The 27,244-nt window shown below is 51.6% G+C and overlaps 1 protein-coding gene across 6 annotated transcripts; it reads left to right on the top strand.

Moving 5' to 3' along the window:
- Positions 1 to 25,857, top strand: UBAP1L (ubiquitin associated protein 1 like). 6 transcript variants are annotated; one of them, XR_010123969.1, is made up of 6 exons: positions 1,417 to 2,069; positions 5,440 to 6,030; positions 8,450 to 8,659; positions 13,603 to 13,704; positions 14,948 to 15,165; positions 24,019 to 25,857. XR_010123969.1 is itself a non-coding variant. In XM_054450190.2 (5 exons), the coding sequence occupies exons 2-5, from the start codon at positions 1,950 to 1,952 to the stop codon at positions 13,894 to 13,896; spliced, it is 1,215 nt and encodes a 404-aa protein (XP_054306165.1). In that variant the 5' UTR covers positions 1 to 686; positions 1,804 to 1,949; the 3' UTR covers positions 13,897 to 14,941. The 6 variants fall into 6 exon arrangements, 3 of the variants coding, with proteins under 3 accessions (XP_054306165.1, XP_054306166.1, XP_054306167.1); XR_008494052.2 differs by lacking the exon at positions 24,019 to 25,857 and adding an exon at positions 9,063 to 9,174 and having other exon boundaries at positions 14,948 to 14,966; XM_054450190.2 differs by lacking the exons at positions 14,948 to 15,165; positions 24,019 to 25,857 and adding an exon at positions 1 to 686 and having other exon boundaries at positions 1,804 to 2,069; positions 13,603 to 14,941.
- Positions 25,858 to 27,244: the final 1,387 nt, after the last annotated feature.

Here is a 27,244-nt window from a genome sequence, read left to right as displayed (position 1 = left end):
TTCATGTGTGGGTCTGTTTCTGGACTTTCTTTTTTGTCCTGTTGGTCTCTTCGTAAGTCTTTAAGTCACTCTCTTCATTCCCATAACTTGAAGGTCTTGCTATCTGATAGTAAAAGTCTTCCACTGTGTTGCTTCTCCAAGAGTCTCTTGGCTTTTCCTGGTCCTTTGCATTTCATTTAATTTTAGAATTAGCTTGCCAATTTCTACCAAAAAAAAAGTGTTGGAATTTTGATACATGGGATGAATAAATTAATTGGAGGAGAACTGCTATCTTTACAAGATTCAGTTTTACAATCCTTGAACGTGGTATGTTCCTCCATTTAACCATTTAACCAAATGTTTTATAGTTTTCCGTGTAGAGGTCTCATACATCTTGTGTTAAATTTAGTCCTAGAAAACTATACTAATATAAATGGTAACTTTTTAAATTTCCCTTTTTTTTTGAGACAGCGTTTCCCTCTTGTTGCCCAGGCTGGATTCAAGCGATCCTCCCGGATTCAAGCGATTCTCCTGCCTCAGTCTCCCAAGTAGCTGGTATTACAGGCACCCACCACCATGCCCAGCTAATTTTTGTATTTTTAGTAGAGACGGAGTTTCACCATGTTGGCCCAGCTGGTCTCCAACTCCTGACCTCAAGATGATCCTCCCACCTCGACCTCCCCAAGTGCTGGGATTTGGGATTACAGGTGTGAGCCACTGCACCTGGCCTAAAATGTTCCATTTCTAATAAAATTTTTAGAAGAGTCCATTTACATGATTTACTATTTATATAGAGAGATGTAATTCCTTTTTTTTTCCTTTTTCTTTCTTTTTTTTTTTTTTGAGACAGCATCTTGCTCCGTTGTCAGGCTGGAGTGCAGTGGCATGATCTCAGCCACTCTGTGATGTGTTAGAGATACTCTTTATTAGTTAAGAAAATTCCCTTCTCTTCCTAAGTTGCTGAAAGGGTATGGGTATTGATTTTGTCATTTTTTTTCTGCATCTATGAAGCTATATAATTATATAACTTTTCATCTTTATTCTATTGATATTTATCTTTATTCCCATTTATTGATTTGGGAATGTTAAGTCAATCTGTCTTTCCTGAAATAAACTTAACTTGACAGTGTTATATTATTCTACCCATAATTATTTTTAAGATTTTTTTTTGCATCTGTGTTCATGAGAGATTGGTTTCTAATTTTCTTATCAAGTTTGTTATCAAGGTTATGCTAAAAATCAGCCGGGTGCAGTGGCTCACGCCTGTAATCCCAGCATTTTGGGAGACTGAGGCGGCCAGATCACCTGGGGCTGGGAGTTTGAGACCAGCCTGGCCAACGTGGTGAAACCCTGTCTCTACTAAAAGTACAAAAATTAGCTGGGTGTGGTGGCGCAAGCCTGTAATTCCAGGTACTTGGGAGGCTGAGGTAGGAGAATCACTTGAACCCAGGAGCTGGAGGTTGCAGTGAGGCAAGATCAGGCTACTGCACTCCAGCCTGGGTGACAGAGCGAGACTTCGTCCCAGAAAAAGAAAAAAAAAAAAAAAGGTTATGCTAAAATCAAAATAAGTTGGGAAGTATTTCTTATTTTCTTCTTCCCTGGAAGAGTTTATGTAAATTAATGCTGTTTGTTTCTTAAACATTTGGGGGACAATTATTTTGATGAAATGCATTAGAACTAGTTTTGTGGACCATGTTTTGGAAAACAATGGTCTAGAGCATGACTGAAATACGAAATAGTGAATTCCTGTCTGTGTGAATGCTCTTGTTTTTATTCATTTCCTTCCTTTATGCAGCACTGGCCCCCTCACCTTTTCCTTTCCAGCTGTTTGGGGCTCAGCTAAGTGACCACACAGGAGAGCAGTGAGGCCATCTGAGGCCTGAGCCTGGTCCTCAGGACTCGACTCTCTCTCCCTGCCATCAAGCAGCCTGCCCCAGCCCTGCTAGCCATCTCCACACTCCTCTGACAGGATGAATGCCCTCGATGGTGTTCCCTTCAGGTTGCCCAAGGGCTTTGTGATAGGCACAGAGCCTCTCCCTGGGCCAGAACTCAGCGTCCCAGCCTGCGGGGAGGTTCTGCTGGGTTCTATGGTAAGTGTGTCTCTGTGTTTCTGTCTTCTGGGTCTGTGGGTCTGGGGCTGAGCCCATGGGGCCTTGTTCCTTGAATTTAAAGGACAGCTAGCCCTGGCCAACATGGTGAAACCCCGTATCTACTAACAATACAAAAAATTAGCTGGGTGTGGTGACGTGTGCCTGTAATCCCAGCTACTCGGGAGGTGGAGGCATGAGAATCGTTTGAACCCGGGAGGTGGAGGTTGCAGTGAACCGAGATCGTGCCACTGCATTTCAGCCTGGCAACAGAGTGAGACTCCGTCTCAAAAACAAATTCAGCACTCTTTTTGGGCCACCGACCTTGTATCCAGCCCCACTGCTTGACCTGGGCACACCTACCAACTCCACCATTGTAATGTCAGAATGGTACACACTATTTCTGTAAAGTGACATCTTTCAGATACTTAATGGCTTTTTGTATATGCATACCCTTGATAGCCTGGGCAGTTTCATGAGTGTTCTTAAAGTGAACACGAAGATTTGAACCTCTTGATTTGCATGATTTTGTGGGTTTCTCCAGGTCAAATGAATGGTGAACCATTTTCACAGATTACCTCAGGCCTCTTAGAGAAAGAGCTGTTTTTGTTTTTTTCAGACAGTCTTGCTCTGTCGCCCAGGCTAGATGGAGTGCAGTGGTGCAATCTCAGCTCATTGCAACCTCCTCTTCTAGGCCTCAAGCGATCCTCCCACCTCAGCCTCCCAAGTAGCTAGGACTATAGGCACATGCCACTATGCTTGGCTAATTTTTTATATTTCTTTGTAGAGATGAGATTTCACACCATGTTGCCTGGGCTGGTTTTGAACTCCTGGGCTCTAGTGATCCTCCCACCTTGGCCACCCAAAGTGCTGCAATTACAAGCATGAGCCACTGTGCCCGACCTGCTTTTGTTTTTTGAGACAGGGCCTCACTCTGTCGCCCAGGCTGGAGTGCAGTGGCATGAACATGGCTCACTGCAGCCTCAACCTCCTGGGCTCAAGGAACCCTCCCACCTCAGCATCCCAAGCAGCTGAGACTGCAGAAAAGTGCCAGCATGCCTAATTTTCATTTTTTTTTTTCATTTTTTTTTTTAATTTGAGACAGAGTCTCGCTCTGTCACCAGGCTGGAGTGCAGTGGTGCAATCTCGGCTCACGGCAACCTCCGACTCCTTGATTCAAGTGATTCTCGTGCCATAGCCTCCCGAGTAGCTGGGATTACAGGCATGCACCACCAAACCCAGATAATTTTTTGTATTTTTAGTAGAGACGGGGTTTCACTATGTTGGCCAGGATGGTCTTGATCTCCTGACCTCACAATCTACCCACCTTAGCCTCCCAAAGTGCTGGGATTACAGGCGTGAGCCACCGCACCTGGCCATTTTCAAAATTTTTTGTAGAGACAAAGTCTCACTATGTTGCCCAGGTGGACTTGAATTCCTGGGCTCAACCAATCCTCCGGCCTCGGCCTCCCAGTGCTGGCATTACAGATGAGCCACTGTGCCCAGCCTAACACTACTTATTGACCAGAACTTTATCGTTCTCCTGTTGCTTGAGATGCCACCCTTATTAGTTGCTAAATCCCTATAATATATTAAGGTCTATTTCTGGATTTTCTAGTATGTACCTTTAATCTGTCTGTGCCAGTACCATAGTTTTAATCATTGAACTTTTATTTTTTAATAGATGGTAGGGCCAGTTCTCCTTATTTATGTTTTTGTCTCCAGAGTTTCTGGCTATTCTTTTCTTTTCTTTCTCTTCCTTTCTTTTCTTTTCTTTTTTCCCTTCCCCTTCCCTTCCTTTCGACAGAGTCTTGCTTTGTCGCCCAGGCTGGAGTGTGCAGTGGTGCAGTCTTGGCACATTGCAACCTCCACCTCCCAGGTTCAAGCGATTCTCCTGCCTCAGCCTCCCAAGTAGCTGGGATTACAGTCACGTGCCACCATGCCCAGTTAATTTTTATAGTTTTAGTAGAGGTGGGGTTTCGCCATGTTGGCCAGGCTGGTCTCGAACTCCTGACCTCAGGTGATCCACCTGCCTCAGCCTCCCAAAGTGCTGGGATCACAGGCATGAGCCACCGAGCCCAGCCCTTATTTGTTTTTATATGAAGTTTAGAATCATCTTGCATAGTTCCAAAATCAAGTGTTGGCATTTTATTGGGTCTTGGTATTTTTTTATCCCTCTGAGTGCTGCTGGCTGTCTATTTCTTAGCTTCTTTCTCTCCAAGTATGCCTCATTAGTTCTGAAGTCTTTTTGCCTTCTCTGTCCTTCACAACCCATCCATTTTGCTCCAATCTCTTTCTCTAACCATTTATTCTGCACATACTTACAAATGTCCACTCTGGGCCAGGCCTGCCCTGGGCCCTGCAGATACAGAGGAACTCAGGGAGTCACACTGGAGCAGCTAACTTATGCTCCTCTCCCCAAGGTAGGGTCATGGGTGAGAGGGAGCGGTGCCTGTGATCTAAGTGTCTGAGTGTCTGTGCCTGTCTTTCTGCCTCGCTCCCCACCTCTAGCCTCTTTCTTCCTTAACTGGCCATGGTAGAACAAATTGCCTTTAAAACTTTTACATATTTTTGATGGAGTCTTATGTTTGCTGTTCTTAATTTTAAAGGTAGGGAACAGGAATATTTCATTTTTGCCTCATTTTATAAACTCTAGAGTTAGATTATTTATGTGGATTCCAGATTGCTTTTTTAGGTGGTCTGATACGAAGTGGAGAAAGCACTACAATCAGTCCACGGACAGGAAAACCGTCTCAGCCACTCACCGCCAATGTAACTTCTAGCAGATTCAATGTTCTGAGCTCCATTTTCATAATATGGAAATAGGAATGACACTAGACCATACTAAGTAGAGTTCCACAAAGATTAGTGGTTATGACGTTTCCAGGACCCCAAAGTAACCTCAGTGGCAGCAAAGGGGCTGGGGACAGGTATCACTCCATAGGGAGGTTTGTCTGCCCGGGCGGGCCTCCAAGGCGGACTACTCAGTGGCAAACTGTACTGGGCTCAGGTGAAAGCTTCTTTGCTAAGAATAAGCTTTATTGGAGAAAATTTTCAAGTAGTTTTTGCTCAACTACATACTGAATGGCAAAGGGATTTAGATGTTGGGTTTCATTACATTTCATTCGATTGACGAATTCATCACTTTGTCATTTATGCCAGTTTGCCATTAAACTGTTATTGGTATCCATCGACCACAGTGTTAGCTAAAACCCAGGGTAGAGTGGGCTGTGATGGAAGCCCGGGGCTCAGAATCTGACGCTGTCCAGGCTTAGAGAATCTCTGGATGAACAGGGTCCCCCAGGCCAGGGGTTAGTGTTGTGCCCCCGGGGTCCTGGTTTGCCCCGGGCTTTACGTCGCCTTCTTTCCACAGCACGACTTCAGCCTGGAGAGGATGGCACTCTTCTGGGTGGAGGCCGCCGGCCAGGGACCCAGCCCGTACCAGTGCGGTGACCCGGGGACAGCGTCAGCCCCTCCAGCCTGGCTCTTGCTAGTCAGCCCCGAACATGGGCTGGCGCCTGCGCCTACCACAATCAGAGACCCGGAGGCCGGACACCAGGAGAGGCCGGAGGAGGAGGGCGAGGACGAGGCAGAAGCCTCCCCTGGCAGCGAGGAAGAGCCGGCCCCCAGCAGCCTCCAACCGGGCTCCCTGGCGAGCCCGAGCCCCAGCCCCGGCCCCGGCCGTCGCCTGTGCTCGCTGGAAGTGCTGCGCGGCGTACGGTCGGAGCTGGCAGGGGCGCGGCGGCGGCTCTCCGAGGGGAAGCTGGTCGCCCGGCCCCGCGCCCTCCTGCACGGCCTCCGCGGCCACCGCGCGCTGAGCCTGTGCCCGAGCCCCGCGCCCTCCTCCAGGTCCGCATCACCCCCAGGGCCCGCGCCCCAGCACCCCGCCGCCCCCGCGTCGCCCCCGCGGCCCTCCACGGCAGGCGCCATCCCCCCGCTGCGGAGCCACAAGCCCACGGTCGCGGTAAGGATTTTGCCCACCCCTCCAAGGCCGCCAATCAGCAGCCCAGGCCCCATAATCTGGGTGTCCAGCCCGTCCCGCAGCCTCGGTCCCCTACTCCACGCGCTCCTGCATCCTCCCTTGACCTGCTCCCACCTGGGCCTGTACCGTGTTGTCCTCCTACGGCCCTTTGACTAGATAAGAGTAGTCCCTGCTCAGAAGCCCCCATTCCCCGCGTTTCCCACTGTGCCTGCCTTGCTTTTTTTTAGGGCGCAGGTCACAGTGGTTTTAATTATCCAGGACCTGTCTGTCTCTTCTAAACGAGGTTGAGCTCTTTTAGGGCAGGGACTGGATCGCACGGATTTTTGTTTCCAGAGCACCCAGCTGCCGACTTGACCCATAGGGGGCGCTCAGTGGCTGTCTGTTGAATTGATGAACGCAACGCAAATCTAGGGCTTCCCACTGGGTGAGGTTTGCTATAAGCTGGGGGAGCTGGAGGCTCAATCAAGGAATATTCAATGCACAGTTACTTCCTGCCAGACACTGGGTTTGGGACTGTCAGAACCACAGGACATGGAGAGTTGGCCAAGAGGGTGTGGGACCAGGCCCTGAACTGTACAGCGGTATCAGGTGTTGAGGGAGCATCAGGGCTGCAACTGGCTGAGAAGGCTTCAGGACGGAGGAAGTGAACCCTGAAGAGCAGGGAGAAGTGACCCTACAGTGAAACCACAGAAGCTTAAGCCTCAGGCTCCTCCCTTTGTCTCTTCCAAGGCCTTGTGCCCAATTTTGTATTCATAATTGTGTGTTCTTTTTCTGTGAGGTGCCTTCCAAATTATATAAGTATCAGACTCCACAAAACATGGGGTGGGTCAGGATTGGCAGCAGAAGGTGGCAGCGGGGCGCAGCTTTCTGCCCCCCAGCAGCCCCACAGTCAGGCCAGGAGATGCTGCAGAATAAGGCCAAGGTAGAATTCAATCTGAAAGACAGAGACCCGAGGTCTGGTTTCTTACATGCACCAGCTTGTGATGTTAGGCAAGTCACTGAACCACCCCTTCTCTACCTGCACAGTGAGCCAACAACCCTTCACACGGTTGTTTAGAGCATACATAGTAGAGAAGAGGCTCTGTAAGCGGGATGAGCCATGCCCACATCCAAGACCAGATGTTGATGCCAGGATGGCTGTTCCCTGGCCAAGATGAATTTAACTCTCACAACAACCCTGTGGGGGTGGGACAGTATCCTGTAGATGATGGAAATGAGGCACAGAGTGGCGAAGAATCTTTTTCAAGGACACAAGAGTAGACTTAGCTCCTAAACTTTGATGTTCTCCACCCTGGAGGTAATAAAGGGTAGACCCTAAGGTGAGGTTGTGACAGGGAGAGCCCTGAGAAGATGCGTATGGGTGGGGAATTCATGTGTGTTACATATACACTCCACCCCAAGAGCCAGGCGGCAGCTGTGTTTTCCTTGGGAGGAGGGGACAGGATGAAACGTTCAGGGCTGTCAGAGAGGTACTTCCTCATGGGAGAAGGTTCGGGGCGATGCCGGCCAAACCAATTGAAATGCCTTCAAGTCACCCTCCTTAATCCAGGGTCTGTTTCGGTTTCTCCAGAAACACACCACAACCGAAGGGCTGGTGTGCCCAGTTCCTCCCCTGCTCCATGCCCTGCCAAACCCCAGCCCAACCAAACTCAAGAAGGAGGGCCTGGTTGGGAAGACCTACCCCTGCTCCTCCCTCACCAAGGTGTGGGGCAAAAAACCTAAGTAGGGTTGAGGTACCAAGCGTGTGTTGCTTAATCAGGTCATTAACGTTTCTGAACCTTGATTTCAATGTCTGTAAAATGGGATAGTAGAATGGACTTCATATTTCTTTCACTAGTCACTTTCCTGACATTGTTTTTTTTTTTTTTTTTTTGAGACAGTTACGCTGTTATTGCCCAGGCTGGAGTGCAATGGTGCGATCTCTGCTCACTGCAACCTCTGCCTCCCGGGTTCAAGCGATTCTCCTGCCTCAGCCTCCCAAGTAGCTGGGATTACAGGCATGTGCCACCATGTCCAGCTAATTTTGTATTTTTTAATAGAGGCAGGGTTTCACCATGTTGGTTGGGCTGGTCTCAAACTCCTTACCTCAGGTGATCCACCTGCCTTGGCCTCCCAAAGTGTTGGGATTACAGCCATGAGCCACCGTGCCCAGCCCCTCACATTGTCTTATTTAAGTCTCCTGACAGTCCCGTGAAGTAGCTTAGGGATTGCCCTCATTTTTCATATGAGTATACTGAGTAAGCATTAGAGAGCTGGGGTCTGCAGGACTCTAAGCCCGCCATAATATTAGCCCCTACACTCTGTACAGAAGGTGGTACATAAAGGCATTTTTTAAAATGTCCAGCCCAACTGAGTGTCACTTCCTGTGGTAACCGACATGTCCAGTCTGTCTGTATTTCAGTCCCTCAGCCCGTACACCTGTCTGCCACCTCTTGGGGGGGCACCGCAGCCTCTCAACCCCCACAAGCCACACCCTGATACTGCGGCTGACCTGCTGTCCGCCTTGAGCCAGGAGGAGCAAGACCTCATTGGGCCAGTGGTCGCCCTGGGATATCCCCTGCGAAGGGCCATCATAGCTCTGCAGAAGACAGGGAGGCAGAGCCTGAGCCAGGTGAGTTGGGGGGCCCAGAGCTGATGAGCTGTGATGCTGGAGCCAGGTGAGTGGCCACACGATTTTCACCTTTTGAGCTGTGACATAGGCCCAACAACAGCATCAGCCAACCCCACAGCTCTGGAGCATCTATGGCCCCTCAGGGTTGTCCTAAGTGGGGCTGAGATGGTCAGGCCTTTATACCTTTGCCTCAATCAGTCATTGCATGTGGGAAGGGGGTGACCTGAGGTAAGTGGATCTCTGCAGTTAAGGTAATCCCTGAAGGGGCAGACAACTGAAGAGTGTCTCCCAGCTCTCCCAGCATCTGGGGCAGTAAGTCCTGCAGTGAAAGGGTATGTGGATGGAACATCACAGAGTCTACCACACCCAGGTTCTACTTACCCACATTCTATTCTTCTAATAGAGTTCACTCTATTGGAAGTATGGCGGAGACTCATGATGACACTCCAAGGACAGCACTCTGAACCACGCTACTATTTGGAAGCAGGTCTTGACCCCTGATACAAGCCAAGAATGTAAGAGCACCTGCAGAGGAGTGAGGGCCCCCAAAGTGCCTAAAAAGAGGTGCTAATGGCAAGATACCTGGGAGAAGAAGTGGTATGAGTGTTATAGGGGTGTTTCTGTCATCTGTTTCTGTGTAACAAACTACCCCGAAACTTAGTGGCTTGAGACAACCATTTATTTGCTTACGATTCTCTGGATTGGCAGTTTTAAGATGGACTCAGCTAGGGGGTTCTTCTGCTCATCTCACCTGCAGTCTCACATGGCTACAGTTTGGTGACTTACTTGGGGCTGAATAATCTAAGATAGCCTCATTCACTGTACAGTGGGTGGTGATATTTGTCAGCTGGGCCACATATCTCCAGCAAGCCACCCTACTTGGTTCCAAGAATAAGGCTTCTTGAGGCCTCTTGAGGCCTTGGCTGAAATTGTACATAGTCACTTCTGCCTCATTCTATTGGTCAAAGCATGTTGTTGACCCCTCCAGACTTACACAGGGGAAAAACAGATTACACCTCTTGGTGGGAGAGGCTGCAAAAAATTTTATGATCATTCTCAATCTACCACAAGGAGGTTCCAGTGATCAAGAAAGGCTTCATGGAGATACCAAGCATTGAGCGGGACTTCAAGGATGGATAAGATCTGACGCTGAAGGAAGGAGAAGGGGTGATATTCCAGGAGGGAAGGACAGTGTGAATAAAGGAGTGGAGGTGGGAAGGAAGTGTTTGGGAGGCCCTGATCTGACCAGTCTTGTTGGAGGAGAGGGTACATGAGGCAGGCTGGTAGGAGATGAGAAAAAGAGAATTGGGGGTAGATTTAGGGGTCTTGAAGGCTGGCCTGAGAATTTGATAAATGACCCAATAGGCAAAAGGAGGCATGGAAGGATTGTAAGTAGGGTCAGGAGGTGACATTGAATGCCATTGCCTACACCCCCGTGTCCCCACCTGAAAGTAACATCCCTCGTTGTGTGGTTTTCTAAACGTCGGGACTCTTCATGGTTTGATGGCTGGTCCCAGGGAAGTTGGCACTTTTCATTTTTCTCCCATTCCTGCCCCACCACCATCAGAAGGCTTGGACACCTCCATCATCACTGATGAGTACTGAATGTTGGGTCCCTGCGGTCCAGAGCTGCCTGCTCCTGCCAGAGGGAATGGCAGAACGGAAGTGACTTTCAAACGGGAGCCGGGGTGGGGCTGGGCAAATGCACCTGGTCCCCTTGCCCACCCACTCCTGCTTCTACTCTACTCTGGGTTCATCAGTTCATGCCCTGTCCTGGAGGAGAATTTCCAACACAGTGACCCCCATGTGGCTAAAATGGCAGGGAGGGGTGCTAACATTTATTGAACATTTTCTTGCATGAATCTCTCTCTCTGAGGGTATTCAGTTAGGTCTCAATTCTGCAAGGTTGCTATTACATTATGACCACTTTGCAGATGAGGAAACTGAGGCCAGGGAAGTTCATACAGCCAGTCAATGACAGCACTGGGGTTGAGGCCAGCTGGTCTGACTCTGCATCTTGGTTGCACAATGCCTTTTATCTCATTTTCTGTGTGAAAACCTCCTAGGACAGCACCACAGGCTGATCTGAGATTTAAGAGCAGATCTAAAGTCACGCCTACCTTTGGATGATACTGAAAAGCCAGAGACCTGGCCAAAAAGCTGGTCAGGAGGGCTGTGAGGGGCCGGGTGCACAGTGGGGCTCTGACATGCCTCCCCAGTCCCTTTAGGCCCTGTGGCAAGGCTGAGGTCTCAGGCCATCACTCTGGGGGTCTGAAGATGAGTCAGAGCCAGCCTGGGGCCCTGGCCTCCCAGTGGGTGAGCTGGAAAGATTTCACTGCATTGGGAACATTGTGTTTCCAGATATAGACTGGCCACCTGCCTGGCCCCCTGGATCTCTGGGTGGCCTTCCCTGGTGGGCAGTCAGGAGCCAGGCCCCAAGGGGTGGGTCTGAGGGGCCTTTGGATGACTTCATCTATCCTCCCCGACCGAGTTAGTATTTCTGTCTGTTCTGTGAAGTCATGGTAACTGAACAAGCCCTTTGGGTTCAGATTCCTTCTCCCACTGAAAGCCGCATATTGCAGTAAATCCTTTTTGGCCAAGATAAATGACAGGTGGCCTAGGAGGAAGGGCATCAGGTGATAGAGACAGAGCAGCTAGAAGAGTCAGGGAGAGAAGAAGATACAAAAGAAATTGTGCAGCACTCCTTTCCTTCCACAAGGCTTGATGTGCCCACACTGCCTCCCTGCAGGGCAGGCACGGGTGCCACGTGTGAGGGTCCACAGGCCAGGCCCCCTCTTTTAGCCTCAGTTTCCCAGTTCACAGGGTGGAGGAGGAATACGTGTTTGGAACCAGTGACTTCCGGGGGCCCCCTCCTGTGGCCTGAAGGTGACATCCTCACCCACCTGGGGGCCTGAAGCAAGCCTGATAGCTTCTACAGTCCTGCAGGCCCAAAAGCTAACCAAGCAGCAGAACCTTTGCAAATGCAGACTCTCAGGGCTTATCCTGCAGGGCCCTAGTTAGTGGATCTGGGGTGGACCCAGGGGCCTTTAATTTTAGAAAATTTGCAGATGGGTCTGATATTCACTGTGGCATAGTATAGATCAAGGTCAGCTGTCCCCATTCACTGATTCTTAGTCTTGGGTGCACATTAGAATCACCTGGAGGGCTATAGGGAAAAAATTCCAATGCTCAGGCTACACCCCAGACCATTTATATCATAACCTCTGAAGGTGAGGCCCAGACATCAGTAATGTTTAAAGTTCCTCAGGTGGTTGCAATAAGCACTGAGACTGAGAACCATTGCTATGGATGAGCCAGAAGGTGGAGGCAGCGTCCACCATCCATCCTTGCCTGCCCTCCTTCTGAAGGTGAAGCTTTCACCTTTGGAAACCCTGTCCTCCACCAAGACAGCTCAAAGCCCCTCCTCTAGCAGCTGATCCCTCTGATGGACAAGGCATTAAGTGACAGGTTACATAATCGGGGACCTAGTCCTGGGACCCTGGACAAGGCACCTGCCTTGCCTGAACCTCAGTTTCCTCAACTGTGGAAGGAGGGCATGGGTGCATGGTTTTCAAAACGTGCTCAGAGCAGGTCTAGCTGTACTGGGCAGTACCTCAGGCAGGAGCACTGGACTCCGGGCCCCCATGCCCCTGGCCCTGGTTCTCCCAGAGCAGCTCTAATCTTAGCCTGTTATTGCTGAAGCCTCCTTGTGCTAAGACAAACACTTCAAGAGCCAAAAACAATTTGAAAACGGTTAGTCTAGATGATCTGCACTTTCATCCCAGCTCTGAAGGTCTACGGAAACCCCACTCTCCCTTCTCCACATATACTCATAATTCCTGTAGTCTGGAGCCTTCATTTGGCACCTACACCCTATAAATCCTGCTTTGATTTGCCTGGCACTGATGTGGTCCTGTATCTGGTTTATCTCCTCCACTAAGCTGTGAGTTCCTTGAAGGCAGGTCTTCATTCGTTTTATAAACACAGCACACATTTATTGAGCTCCTTCTGCCACCATGCTGGATGCTGGGGACACTGTGGTGAATGAGACTGACGCAGCCCCTCCCTGATGGAGCAATAACTTCGTGGATGAGAAAGATTGAGTGAAGCAATTACAAAGTTATATGTGCTGTAATAGGGAAGCATAGGGTGCTATGGGGGCACGAGGGACAGCACCCAGGAAGACAGAGGGGGCAGGAAGCTTCCCAGGGACAGGGAAGGAGGCCAGCCTTGGCTGAGGGAGCTGCCTCTGCAGAGACCTGGAGGGTGAGGGAGGGGCCAAGGCCATAGACAGGGAGCAGGCCTTTGAGCCCTGCCTGGTAAGGAGCCAGCATTTTATCCTGGGCCCCTGATGACGTAACCGTGGAGTGATCTGAACAGTTTTTCCTGCCTGTGGAATCCTCCTCTTTGCCTACCCCGCACCCCTTCTCCAGCACTGGTGCAGGAGTTGCATAGTAGTGGCTCAGGAGTCCTGGATGAGAGAGATGTGTCTGGGGGTACAGTAGGGGTGCACAAGTGTGGATGGATGAGGAGGCACCTTCACACTAATGGGCACATTCACACGAATGCTCCTGGACAGGGGTGGGTGGTGCATGAATGTTGAATTGCGTTGGGTGGTAGGTGGGATGTCTGTGTTTGAAGCCTGTCCTGCTCCCCACCTAGGTTCTATGAACACCCTAGCCCACCCTGACAGCCCTTTTCCTGGAGTCCAGCCCCCAACTTGGCATAGTTGGTGAAGACCCATTGTCTGCCTGTCCCCAGGCACTCAGAGAAAGCCTCTATCCCCCTTCTGTGGGTTCACGGGATCTCTGGGGCCAACTGCATGTGGTGGCTTGCCCTGTTGCCTGGCCCTCAGCTCAGGCCCTTGGAGTGCCTCTCTGCCCTGTCTGCTGCCCCGGCTGCTCCTCTTACCCTCCTTCCCTCTCTGCCTGCTTCCGGCCCAGTTTCTCAGCTACCTCAGTGCCTGTGACCGCCTGTTACGTCAGGGATATGAGGAAGGCCTGGTGGACGAGGCCATGGAGATGTTCCAGTTCTCCGAGAGCCAGGTCAGCAGGGCTTCCTGCCAGGGCCCCAGGGGATGGAAGGGATGGGGGTGTACCCAGGAGCCCGGTGTGCAGGGCCACACCAGTCCTCAGAGCCAGCCTGTGGGTCCAGCCTGTGGGTCCGTCGGGAGATTGCCTGACTCCTCAGCTCTGAGGAGGAGATGGCCCAGGGAGCTACAGCAGGGACAAAGGTGAGAGGCACAGAAGGAGATCAGGAAGAGGTGGGATGGGGACAGGAGGCAGAAAGCAGCAGGGGTTTTGCTTTATTAGACTTAATCAACACAGCCTCTGTGACTGAATGGCCACTCTTTGTTGGACACCCAGATAGGAGCCATGGGCAGCACAAAGATGCATGACCTCTCTACTTGGGGAGCGTGTCGCCTACCCCAAGTGCATGCAGCTGTAGGCCCAATAGTCACATCTTGTTTTCTGAGACTGAGTCTCACTCTATTGCCCAGGCTGGAGTGCAATGGCACGATCTTGGCTCACTGCAACCTCTGCCCCCGAGGTTCAAGCAATTCTCCCGCCTCAGCCTCCCAAGTAGCTGGGATTACAGGCACCTGCCACCACGCCCTGCTAATTTTTTTTGTATTTTCAGTAGAGACGGAGTTTCACCATGTTGACCAGGCTGGTCTCGAACTCCTGACCTCAAGTGATCCGCCCGCCTCGGACTCCCAAAGTGCTGGGATTACAGGCGTGAGCCACCGCACCCGGCCCCAATAGTCACTTCTAAGTGCCCCATGGCAGAGCAGCTCTTCACAGAGGCTGAAGGGGACAGAGGGTTGGGTGAGGCCCCGAGAAGGAGACAGTGAGCAGAGGTGGGGAAGTTTCAAGCCCCGGGGTCGGAGGGGAAGGAAGGTGCAGGCTGCGCTGTGAGACCTCCACAGTGTTCAGGGCATGGGCAGGAACCTTGGGCTGTTTGTGCTCCGGGTGCTGGTGTACGGTCTGCCCCACTCCTGCCCCAGCAGAAAGTTGACAGTGAGTGGGAGCAGTGGGAGGAGAGTCAGGACAGAGCCCGTGGCCAGGCTGGGGCCTTCTTTCCTTGGCAGAGGAAGGGAGGTCGGAACCTACATCACCCTACAGGTACAGAAAAGTGGCACGTGCAGCCCAGGATCAGGCTCACGTGGCCTGGGGGGAGCCACAGCTTTTTGGGACTAGGTGCAGTAGGTACTGGAGCTGGGGCTCCCCATGGCTGAGGCCAGGCCCAGCAGAGCCTCCAGCACCCTCCCTGTCTCCTCTTCCTCAGGCAGGGGAGTTCCTGCGCCTCTGGGAGCAGTTCAGTGACATGGGCTTCCAGCAGGACCGGATCAAGGAGGTGCTGCTGGTCCATGGCAACTGCCGAGAGCAAGCCCTGGAGGAGCTGGTGGCCTGTGCCCAGTGACCACGGAGGCACTCCACGATGCCTGGGCATCCAGGCCCAGTGCCAGACCTGGCGACCCATCCTAACTGTATTATTAAAACCAAGTAAGAGTAACAAAGTGATGCATGCTTATTGTAAAAACACAAATAATACCAAGGGTGACAGTTAACAGCAGCAGAACCTGCTGAAAGAGTTGAAATAGTTGCCTCTACAGAGGGGCAGATGGGAGAGCCGGACGGGGAGCTATGTTCTTCATGCATGCCTGTGAAACCACCTGATTTGACTCTTTACACTGTGTGCATCAGTAACCTTGATTTTAAGAAAATTAAAACAAATAAATAATGGGCAGTTCTTCTGAGTCCTACAGGCACCTGGTCTTGGTGTGGAAAGAACATCAAACTGTAGGTCAGAAGACCTCATTTCTGATTTTAGGTCTGCTGATCTCTGGGTCAAGGCCTTGTTGGGCCTCAATTCCTCTAGGAAACGTAGAGAGATTTGACCAGGTCAAAAGCTTCCAGCCCTGGCGGCTATCCATAAGAATCCTTGGGGTGTTTATTCAAGAGTCCCAGGCCCCACCCTCATATATTCTGATTCAGAAAGCCCAACTTGGCAGCCCCCAGGAATCTGTTTTGTTTTATGTAAGAAGATCTCTGGGGATTCTTTACTACATAACAGGCCTATGGCCAGTGTGTGTGACTTTCAGCCAGTCTGGGGCCCCTTCTGCTCTGACAATCTGTGATCGTATGACAGTCTTTCCTCATTTGCGGGGTGGGGAGGTTGCGACCAGAGTTGTCTCCAGTCACCCAAGGCCTATGGTTCAGAAGTCCCCAAGGATTGAGGGGACCAGTTGCTGGAGCAGCCCATAACTCAAGCAAGCAGAGGCCAGGGGCCAAGACTCTGGTGCCTCTGCCCTCCCCAGCTGGCCCTGCGCAAAGACCTGCAACAATTACCGCAGAATCAAAACATCTCAGCCCCCTCCACCCTGCAAACAGGGCTGGACCTGGAACTGAGGCCAGTAAAAAAAACGAACAACTTCCACATTTCTCAGGGCTTCAACCCCAGACACCTCATCTGAATGTGTAATGGGGACTTCTGCAGGCCTACACACAAGAAGCTTGGAACTAGAACCAGGTCTCTGGAGGCCCAATAGCTCCTCGGTGCTTTCCACTAAGTCTCAATGCCTGGCAACTTGAAATCACAATAAAAATATTCTTTGGCCTTAAAACTTGCCTTGAATAACTTGCAGGCAGCACAAAACTATTAGAGAAAATGGGCAAGATGTTGTAAAGTTGGACATATGTCTGTCTGTTGCCAAAAGTAAAACTACACTTGAAAGAGACAGTAAAATTAAAGTTTAATTTCTAAGATACAATGTTAGGTCCAAAGCTATTTATGTTCTGATTAAGGTAACCTGGCCTTGGTCCACCACTTTACTAAGTCCCCTTGATTAGAGGCGACCAGTTGACAGGGCCCATCCATTATTCCTATCTTTCTCCCACATGCCCCAAATCTGCCCATCCCTAGCAAACTGTTGCTTGATTAAAAATGTGACATCTGGCCAGGTGTGGTGACTCACCCATGTAATCCCAGCACTTTGGGAGGCCGAGGCGGGCGGATCATTTGAGACCAGGAGTTTGAGACCGGTCTGGCCAACATGGCAAAACCCCGTCTCTACTAAAAATACAAAAATTGGCCAGGTGTGGTGGTGCATGCCTGTAATCCCAGCTACTCGGGAGGCTGAGATGGGAGGAGAGCTTACACCCGGGAGGTGAAGGTTGCAGTGAGCCAAGATCATCCATCCCACTGCACTCCCGCCTAGGCAACAGAGCGAGACCCTGTCTAGGAAAAAAAAAAATTTGGGGTGGCTGAGGCAGGTGAATCACCTGAGGTCAGGAGTTCGAGACCAGCCTGGCCAACATGGTGAAACCCTGTCTCTACTAAAAATACAAAAAAAAAATTAGCCTGTCGTGGTGGTGGGTGCCTGTAGTCCCAGCTACTCAGGAGACTAAGGCAGGAGAATTGCTTGAACTTGGGAGGCAGAGGTTGCAGTGAGCTGAGATCACACCATTGCACTCCATCCTGTGCGGCAGAGCGAGACTCTGTCTAAAAACAAACAAAAAAAACATTTAGCCAGGTGTGGTGGTGCATGTATGTTGTCCTAGCTACTTGGAAGACTGAAGTGGGAGGATCACCCAAGCCTGGGAGGTTGAGGCTGCAGTGAGTCAAGATTATGCTACCACACTCCAGCCTGGGCAACAGTTTGAGACCCTGTCTCAAAAAGAATAAAAATGGCCTTGCATGGTGGCTCATGCCTGTAATCCCAGCACTTTGAGAGGCCGAGGCAGGTGGATCACGAAGTCAAGAGTTCAAGACCATCCTGGCCAACATGGTGAAACCCGTCTCTATTAAAAATACAAAAATCAGCTGGGCTTGGTGGCACACGCCTGTAGTCCCAGCTACTCGGGAGGCTGAGGCAGGAGAATCGCTTGAACCTGGGAGGCGGAGGTTGCAGTGAGCCAAGATTGAGCCACTGCACTCCAGCCTGGCGACAGAACAAGACTCCGTCTCAAAAAAAAAAAAAAAAGAAAGAAAAAAGAAAATCAGACATTAGAGACAGGAAGGTTGCTTGAGTTTGAGGATATAGTGAGCTACCACAGTGCCACTGCACTCCATAGTGAGATTCTGTCTCCAAAAAAAAAGGAGAGACATCAGTGGGCAAATTGTTCATTTAAAATATTTTTTAGGAGGTACAATAGTGTGGTAGTTAGAGGCACAAACTCTGAAGTCAGATGTGGGCTGAAACTACAGCCTTAGCACTAACCAGCTGTGTGACCTTCTGTGCCTCAGTGTCTTATCCATAAAATACAGATATTGAAACTTTCCAATTGTGATGATTGAGCAGGATAGTGTGCAGGAAGATTGTGCCATGGTATCCAGTAGCTACTTATTTATACATATTTATACCCTGCCTCATTCCATCATCATTACCTTTACTATGATCATCCTCCTCATCACTTTTATGGTTAACAAATCTCCAGCATTTATCATCAAACTCAGAAACTCCAGGAGAACCACTCTCTGCCTCTCAGGTCAGCAGGGTTAAAGAAGGTACCTGGCTGGAGCAGAAGATTCTGGGAGTGCCACCTGGGAGAAGGACAATCTTTACAGTTAATACTAAGGATCAGGTGGCTGCCTTGGTGCCTCCTTGAAACAGCAGCAGTTGACACACTCAAGCATGGTCTGGACAAGAGGACCCTTAGAGAGGAGGTCAGGGGGATGGCAGGGTCCAGGTTCCAGGAGCAAGCCAAGGCCTGGCCCATGTAAGCAGAATGAAGTGAGTTCTGCCCTGGTTCTTGCTCTCCCTCGTGTCCCCTTATGCTTTGTCTCCTCTTCTGGGTCCCCACCGTGTTCCCGCAGAGGCCCAGTGGAGCAGGCTGAAGGCGGCCTTTTGACTCTGACAGGAGGGATGTCTCCTAACCCATTCAGGCTGAGATCTCAAGGCCTTTCTTTACTTGTTCCCTTCCTGGGGAAATGTGCACAGTGCCCTCTATCTGGTTGACTTTCTGCCTCCTTCTTAGAAGGACCCTCGTGATTCCACTGGGCCCACCCAGATAATCCAGAACAATCTCCCACCTCAAGATCCTTAATCACGGCCGGGTGCGGTGGCTCACACCTGTAATCCCAACACTTTGGGAGGCCAAGGCCGGTGGATCACTTGAGGTCAGGAGTTCGAGACCAGCCTGGCCAACATGGTGAAACACTGTCTCTACTAAAAATACAAAGATTAGCTGGGCATCGTGGTGCGTGCCTGTAATCCCAGCTACTTGGGAGGCTGAGGCAGGAGAATTGTGGAGGTTGCAGTGAGCTGAGATTGTAGCACTGCACTCCAACGTGGGTGACAGAGTGAGACTTCACCTCAAAAAAAAAAAAATCCTTAATCACACCTACAAAGTCCAGGTAACAGATTCACAGGTTCTAGGAATTAGGACGTGGATGTCTTTGTGGGGCCATTTTTTGGCCTACCACAGAGAGGCACTGCTTAACCCGAAATAATACATGTGTAATGGTGGCATTTCAGACAATTGTATCAGGGGGTTTCCTTGTGTCTTGTATTTGTATTATACAAGGCTGGGCCCCCAGGCAGGCTCCAGCACACACAGCTGCCATCAATCCTCTCTCACCTCTGCTCTCTTGCTTCATCTCAAGTCAACCTTCCACAGCTGATGACATTCTTCTGGCATGGGAGCAGCACCAGCTGAGGGGCTGCCAGCACCTCCTATCGGCTCTGACCCTTCCACTCTGGGGAGAGGGAACACACTCTCAGGTCACTGTTGGCCTCCAAGGATCAACTGAAGTCAGGAGCCGCTTCCCTCTTCTGGGACCCTCCTGCCCTCTCAGCCCTTTCCTTCCACTCTCCATCCCCCATGCTGCCCAGGCTGCCTCTAGCTGCTGTGTCCTCCTGTCTTATCTGGAGATTAAAGAATTCCTTTGTTGACCTCTGCAGGGAACACTCTTTGCCTTTTAAGAGAGAACTTATGGGACAAGGCAATGCTTACTTAAGGATAATGGCTCAGAAATGATAGGGTTTTAGGTACAGTGCAAGCTGTCAAAGAGAAGGCGTGACCTTCTCAGCTCTCCTCAAATGACCATCCACTCTGTGTCTATGCAGGACTCACCCCGAGAGGAACGTGGGGCTTTAGGAAGCTCAGGGAAGGACCTTTCCGAATGAGGGTTTGGGGAGGCTTCCAGAGTTCTTCCCCAGGGACCTCCTGGGGTGCTCCTCTGCTCACCCTCAGATCCCAAGGGCCAGGTCTTGAATCCTAGTGATGCTGAGGTCAGAAAACTGCAGAGACAATCAGGACTCTCCCAGAAACACACACATTCTGTCACACACACACTTTGACGTCGGGGGAGTGAAACTCTTCCACCTTATCAGGAGGAAGTTGATGCTATGCATGTCTTCACACTGGGGACAAAGGTGATCCTAGGCAGGGCAAAAACTGACTGCCCAGCCCTACCCACCTCCTCAGCCCCACGTTGGGCCCTCTGAGGAGAGAAGACACTGCCCTGAGTTCCAGGTGCTATAGCCCAGGTGATGAGCCAAAACTCCCACCAGAGAACCCTTCATTTCCTAATTCTGTCACCTCACAAAACTTTACGGCACATCATGCCAGCTGGTGCTAGGCCTGCTGGGCCCAGGAGTGGGGGAAGGTGGGATGAAGGATGGGAAATGGCCCCTGCCCGGGAGGGAGGGGGTTCCCAGGGCGAGGCTGCCAGGTGGGTTTGCGTGGCAGCTGGCTGAGAGCAGGTCAGTGCCTGTGCTGGCAGTGACACAGTGAAGGCGGAGGGATGGGCAGGCTTTGGCCCACAAGGGCCTCTGGCGCTTGCGCGCAGCCAAGTCCCTCTGTGGAGTCAGGTCCTGGCCAGGCACCCTGCTGGCTCCACACTCAGCCCAGTGGTGGGGCACCCACCCCTACCCCAGCCTCCTACTCTCCTGGTGGGTGGCCCTCCCTCCTGCCCATTCTCCTGAACCTGTCCTTATAAGGCCACCCGCTCAGGAGACGTGCGTTCTGTGTCCTCTGGGCAGCTGCCCACACAACGTCATCTGCTGTTTTACTGCTCGAGATTTTTAACTTATGATTTTTTTTTTTTGTCGTTAAGAAAATGTTTCCAGGTTGAGCAGAGACATTAACTGGGTGCCAGATGAGGGCAGAAAGATGAATGCCAGGGTGCTTGGGAGCCAGGAACACAGGACTGACAGCCCCAGGGCGTGACTTAGCCACATATCCCAAATACCCCAGCAGCTGAACGATTCTAAGAACTCCAGCAGGCCCTGTGCGGGCCATTTCCCCTTAAGTGACACCCACTGAAGTTGGGGGAGGTGACCCTCCCCCAGCTGTGGGCCATCTTCCTGTGTTGTTAAAGAGTGCCCTGTGGTCCTCTGTCTAGGGGATGAGTGCATGGTGCCCACACAGGGCCAGTCCAACACTGGACTGGAGCGCTGGAATCCCGAGTACACACGTTCTGGGGCAGCCTCAGTGGGACTGTGAGCAGCTCCCAATGCTGTGGACTATCCATTTCCAGCCAGGTGTGCTGGCCTTCCCAGGGAGCACTGAGCTACCCAAAGTCCTTCCAGTAAGATCCTGTTCTCCTGAACTTAGCCAAAGGTTTCCCTGGCTGACAACCAAAGCACCCTGCTGGGTGCAAGAGAACATGAGTAAAGGCGGTGGCAGTCAAGTGGGGCAGAGAGTGTGTGCTGTCTCCCTGCGAACCTAGAGGAAGTTATGTTAAGCTGGATGAGGGAACCTTGGGCTGAGGCTGCCACCAGGAGGGACGCTATCTCCATCAGGGAACTCACCTTGTGGTCCTAACTGCTGCAGGGGCTGGCTGCCTCCTTCGCTCTACTGTGAGGCCCTGGGGGCAGGGGCTGAACCTGGCTTGTCTCTCTGCCCCTGCGCCTGGCACAGCTTCTGGTTAGAGGATGTGCACAGAGTGTTTGCTGAAAGAAGAATAAGAAAAAGAGTGGGGGGAGAGAGGGACCCAGGAGAGTCACCGGAGGAGTGGCCCATGCTGAAAGGGAGCTGCCTTCCAAAGGGTTGTCACCGAACTCCAGCTGAAAGACCCACCAGAAGGGATTCAAGGAAGCTCTAGTACTTGGGATGACTACTAGTGAGGTGATTTCCAGGAAACAAGGCAGCCACCCCCATTCCTCAGCGCCCAGACTTCAGAGCCTGGAAGGACTGCAGGGCTGAGGCTGAAGAAGGGATCCTCGTCATTGCTGGGAGGGTCCTGGTGTTGATCTGCACAGGCCCCCTGGTGCCCATGGAAGGGAGTGAGGTTCCAGCTGGTTCACACCCCCTGTGCTGTGCTCCTTTGGAGACCGCATGACACCTTTCGTATGGCAGCAAGGCAAGCAGAGACAACTGTGGGTTGCTGTCCTTGAGCAGGCCAGGAGCAGTGGCCACACTCGGCAGTGGAGCAGATTGAGCTCTGAGGAGAGCAGTGGGTGCTGCTGGGCAAGGAAGCCACCACCCCGTGCCTGTGATGAGGAGCTTTGTTTTCTCACACCAACCCCAGGCCTGGTGGGGGCAGGTGGCCCATGAGACCGCCTAGAGGCAGTCCAGAGCTGTTTTGGGGGTTCAAGGTAGGAGACTGAACCTAAGAGAAGCGTCTTTAGCTCCCCAGGAGTGCAGGGACCTCAGTTACAGAGCTGGGGCCCATGGGTCGCAGGGATGCCACCTTCTTAGCATCTGGATCTTCAGTCAGACCCAGGGCTGGGGAGGCTGCCTGCACAGGCCAGGTAAGAGGACTTGCACACTTGCCCATCCACCAAAGCACTGTCCTCCCTCCACCAGAGGGGGCACCAGCCTTTGTCCCTAGGGTCATATTCTGCAGACAATGCCCTAATCAGGAGGAATGGTGTGAGATTCTTTCAAGGCCAAAACTCTTTGGGGCTCCCAACTACACCAAGCAGTCATTAATTGCCTTCTCCATCTGAAGTCAGTCTGACTGCTATTGCCAAGATACTCCACTGCCCATGCCTGAGAGCAGGGAGGTTTCTGGTTCACTGACACTGACAGCCAGGCTCTGCTCTACGCCCTGTCTGTGCTCTCTCATTTACTCTCCCAACAGCCCTTTCAGTTTAGGTTCTGCTGTCCTTACTGACAGATGCCCACCTGAGGCTCAGAGAAGTTGAGCAACTGCTCAAGATCACACAGTCAGAAAGTATTAGAACTGGATTAGAATCCAGGAAGTCTGAGCCGCAGCTGGAGCCTCCCTGCCACTACGCTGGCTCCCTTCACAGTGAGCCTGCACACACGTTCCCCCACCCGACCTCACAGCAAATGTATGCACCAGACACATCTCAACCACAGATACAAACTGGGGCTCAAAAAGGTGATGCAACCAGCCCCACGTCACCCAGCAAATGGGTGGCAGGGCTGGGCCTGAAGCAAGGATCCCCAGGGCTCCCTCTATGTACCTTGCAGGACCCCTTGGATAAATCTGGTAATGGTCCAGTCCAGCCAGGGTGGTGGAGGCCGGGGCTGCAGGCCTGCCTGGCCCCTCACTTGGGAGGGGGTGACAGAAGCTGTGCACTCTGGAGCTCATGCCATCTGGTTCTGTTTCCATCCCCAGCCACTCCTCGGAGAGCTTCTAAAGGTCAATTTTTTCCCCCTCAAATTCAAGTGGCTTGGGAGGCAAGGCCCTGGCTTCCGGTCACGGAGGCGCCGCCTCTGCCTGTAAGACATTCCTCCGGTTCCCATAACTGTGTGATGAGGCAGAGGCACTGAGATGGGCATTTTCCAGTATACTGTGCCCCAGCCAAGCCACTTGGTAACACAGCCCAGAGAGCTGAGGGTCAGAGGGGACAGGGCACGTCCAGCAGGGTCTTGACAGGAAAGAGATGGCATACTCAAATCAGGTCACTAGAGGAGGGTTGAGGAAAGAGGCTGTTCACAAAGGGTGGAGGGCCCCTAAGGATAGCACAAGGCTAGTGAGCTTGGGGCTTCACCACTCCTGCGCCTGGCACTCCTGTGCCACTCCTCCGGCAGGAGGGAAGGGGGCAGCCACCTCAGCCTGGAGACAGAGGGCTGTAAGGAAAGGACCAGCCGACAATGGCGGGGACTTGAGTCAGTGAAGGAAAAAGGTCAGTGCAAGATCACCCCGCAGGGAGGGAGCCAGGAACCAAGTTCCCTGACTCCACACCCCTCCCCACTTCCCACCTTCTGCTGCTGCTCTGTATTGGGAGCCAGTCAAGGGAGTCCAGTCATATCACCCAGACAGGACCACCTCTCGGGGTACGGAGCAGGAGAAAGGAGCTGATCTGGAGGGACAAGCTGATCTGGAGGGACAAGGAGCCGTCACCCCAGGGCTGGATGAGGGGCTTGCTATCTGAGCAGCTCTGTCGGTCACACTCACTGCCTCAAAAACTTACTGTGGCTACCCACTTCCTACAGAATAAAGCCCAAGTTCTCCAGCCTGGCGTTCAAGGCTCTTCACACTCAGACTGCAGCCTACTTCTCTGGCCCCACTACAGGTACGTCACATAATCAGCACAGAGACTCTATAACAGTCTCTCATCATCATCTCCATTTGCCCAACATCACACAGCTGGCAAGTGGAGCTGGAATATGGACCCAGGTCCCCTGGATGCCATCCTGCTGTGTCATGAGCGATAAGCAGACTGCTGGAACACAGTCCATTCACCAAAACTGTGCCTTCCCCACAGTAAGGGTGTCAATAATGGATGGAGGAGAAAGTGTGAAGAGGAACCAGGGGAAGGAACTTGGAAGGTGAGGATTGCATATGCTGCTCTAGAAGCTCTTATTTCACCCTCAGGACAACCCTCCTGGAATTATCATCTCCGGTTAGAGTTGAGACACCTTCATTCATTTCAGCAACTTTAAGGAATTTACCCATGGTCAAACAGAAGTCCCTGTCAGAGCCAGTGTTTGACTGCAAAATCAGCTGGCAGGCAGGCGGCACTGTCCCTCTGCAGAGTGGCACCTACAAAGTCCTCAGTCCCTCGTTTCCACCGCAACCCAGTGCTAGCTCCCTCTCTGAGCACCTGAAATTCCCTTTGCTAATCAGGACTTTGCAGTTAGGTGTATTTTTGTAAGACTCCTGTTAGAATGAAAATATGTTACCTGGAAAGAAGCATGTTGGGTGAATGGTTTCTGACTCCTATAGAGTTGGCAAAATCGTGTGTGTGTGTGTATGCATGCATGAGTGTGTCATCTGAAGGGCCAGGTGCCCAAATACCATTAGAGACTAACTCCTTTGTCTCCATCTGCTGAATCTGCATGCTGAATGGGGTGTGTGTGTAGAGGAACTTTCCTAGAAAAAATAAGGATGGAAGCCTGGAATCAGGGAGGGCAGCCTGATGATGGGTCACCATGGGGAAGCTCTTTCATGAGTGCCCTGGAAGGCAGCACAGGAAATAACATGTTAGGATGGGAAGTGGATTCCAGAGAAGCAGGCTTTAGGTTGGGTGGTCCACTTCCATTGCTTTGCCTCCAGGAAAGTTGCTTGCCCCTAACCCACGACCTGGCTTTCCTTCCTTGTGAAGAGAGGGGTGGAAATAGAGGCTTATACCCTGCTCCAGGACCCTGCAGCCCAACAAAAGGCCCATTTTCCCTTTGTTAGTTACTCGGATGCCAGAGAGAAGGGCTCCCTCTTTTCATGCTTCCCCAGTCCAGCTGGGGCAGAATCATGAGGGCTGCAGAGGACGCTGCTGGGACAAGACCTCCTCTAGGGGGGTCCTGTATCCCATGCCCATTACTGGCCTGCTGGGGGCAGCCTGTCTTCTGACAGCTGTGTCTCCCACCAGCACAGTTAATTTGCTGCCGTTCCTGGGATGTGACAGCAACTTGAAGCAAAGCAATTAGGATGAAAAAGAGGCCCAGCTCCTTGAGGCCAAAGGAAAATAAACAGAGCAGCCCTGTGTGTATTCCGCCGCCAAGAGGAGCCATTCTTCAAGGGATGATTAGCATTTCTAATCCCAGCTTCCTCCCTTCCCTTGAAACAAAAGTAACCAGTGAGCCGCTGCTCTTCTCAGATCCCACTCTTCCCAAGGCGGACTGCAAACTTGACAGCTCGTCACCTCCACAGAAAAGTCTTCCCTGGCCACCTGCCACAGCCTTGCCAGAAATGATACTCCTGTCCTCTGAAATCTGAGCGCCTTTCTCTGTATCTCTCCTATGGAGTTTCCTTGATTGACTGATCAATTGATTAATGCATTCTTTCAACAAACATCCATTGAGTGCCATTCATTCATTCAATAAATATTTCTTAAGTCCCTACTAAATAAATCATCTCTTAAGCTGCCTACTACGTTCTAGTCATTTTTCTGGGTCCTGATGAGAGAGCAGTGAACAAAACAGAAAAAAAACCTCTGCCTTCGTGGAGCTCAAATGTTAGTAAGAGAAAACCAACAGCAAACAGGTGAAAAGATGGCATGGAAGATGATGCTAAAAGCTATGCAGAAAAATAAAACAGGAAAAGGGAGGAGAACATGTACAGAAGGGGGAGGTAGATTTTAAGTAGGGAGGTTAGGAGAGACTGTAGGATCGAAGTGACATCTGAGCCAAGACCTGCAGGAAGCGGGGTGGGGCCGAGGCAGTGCGCAGGCAGAGGGACAAGCGGAGTGTGCCTGGTGCATCTGAAGAGCAATGAGGCCAGAGAGGAGTGGGAGATGGAGTCAGGGAGGAAACAGGATGGGAGAGTCTGAAAGGACTTTGCCTTTCAGAGGGGGCGCACCATGCTCTGACTGGCATTTTGTTGAACTAGGATGGCTCTGGCTGCCCTGTGAGCACACTGAAGGAAAGCCAGCAAGGAAGCGGGTCCTGGGTGGAGGACAGGGGTGGGGCAGCTTCTCTGCCTCTGCCAGGTGGGCTATATAAACCAGATAGGATGATTTCAGGGAGAGGAAGGCTTGGGGTGCAGGACATCTGGAGTCAGGGGCAAGGAGAACGTTTGTGGAAGACTGGAGAGAACTCCAGAGAGTCAGGCTGCAGGGCTGCCACCAGGTTCAGGAAAATGATTTACTCTGAGAAGGACGGACTTCTCAGAGTAAATTTCTGGGCTGGGACAGAGAGATTTCAAACCCAGCCCTCTGAGCTCAGTAACTCCTAAGTGTTTCTGTAATTCACCCAGCTGCACCTGGTTTGTGCCCCCACACCTTCATGCAATAGTAAAGCCGAGGTGCCAGGGAATGAGAGGCTGAGAATCCCAAGTCCTGAGTTCAAGTCCCTGCTCTTCCACTTAACTGCCTGTGTGACTCTGGGTGAGCCATTCTGGCTTTCTGCTGGTTTCCTCACAGGCACCCCAGGCACGGTCACCATCCCTGCTGAGGGTGGTGGGCAGTGGTGACACATGCTGACTGTGGGTGGAGCAAAGCCTTAACTGTGAGAACCCTTAGACAGAGAAGGTGGGCTGGGTTACAAAAGCTTCCCCACACTTCCCCAGACGAGGGAGTATCAGTGAATGTGCAAATATCCCCCAGGGCCTAAACCAGTCATTACCTGGGCTGAACGGGGCTACTGGTCTCCCAGGTCTATCCTAAGGGAAGAGAACTAGTTAACTTTCCTATGGGAGAGGGAAGAGAAAGGGCTGAGTCCAAGGGAACAAACAAACCCCCAAAAGAAGTGGGTATACACAGAGAAAGGCAAAACGGAGGGAGTG

The sequence above is a fragment of the Pongo pygmaeus genome, chromosome 16 (assembly GCF_028885625.2).
Source record: "Pongo pygmaeus isolate AG05252 chromosome 16, NHGRI_mPonPyg2-v2.0_pri, whole genome shotgun sequence".
NCBI lineage: Eukaryota > Metazoa > Chordata > Mammalia > Primates > Hominidae > Pongo > Pongo pygmaeus.
This window is presented reverse-complemented; position numbering and strand designations above follow the sequence as displayed.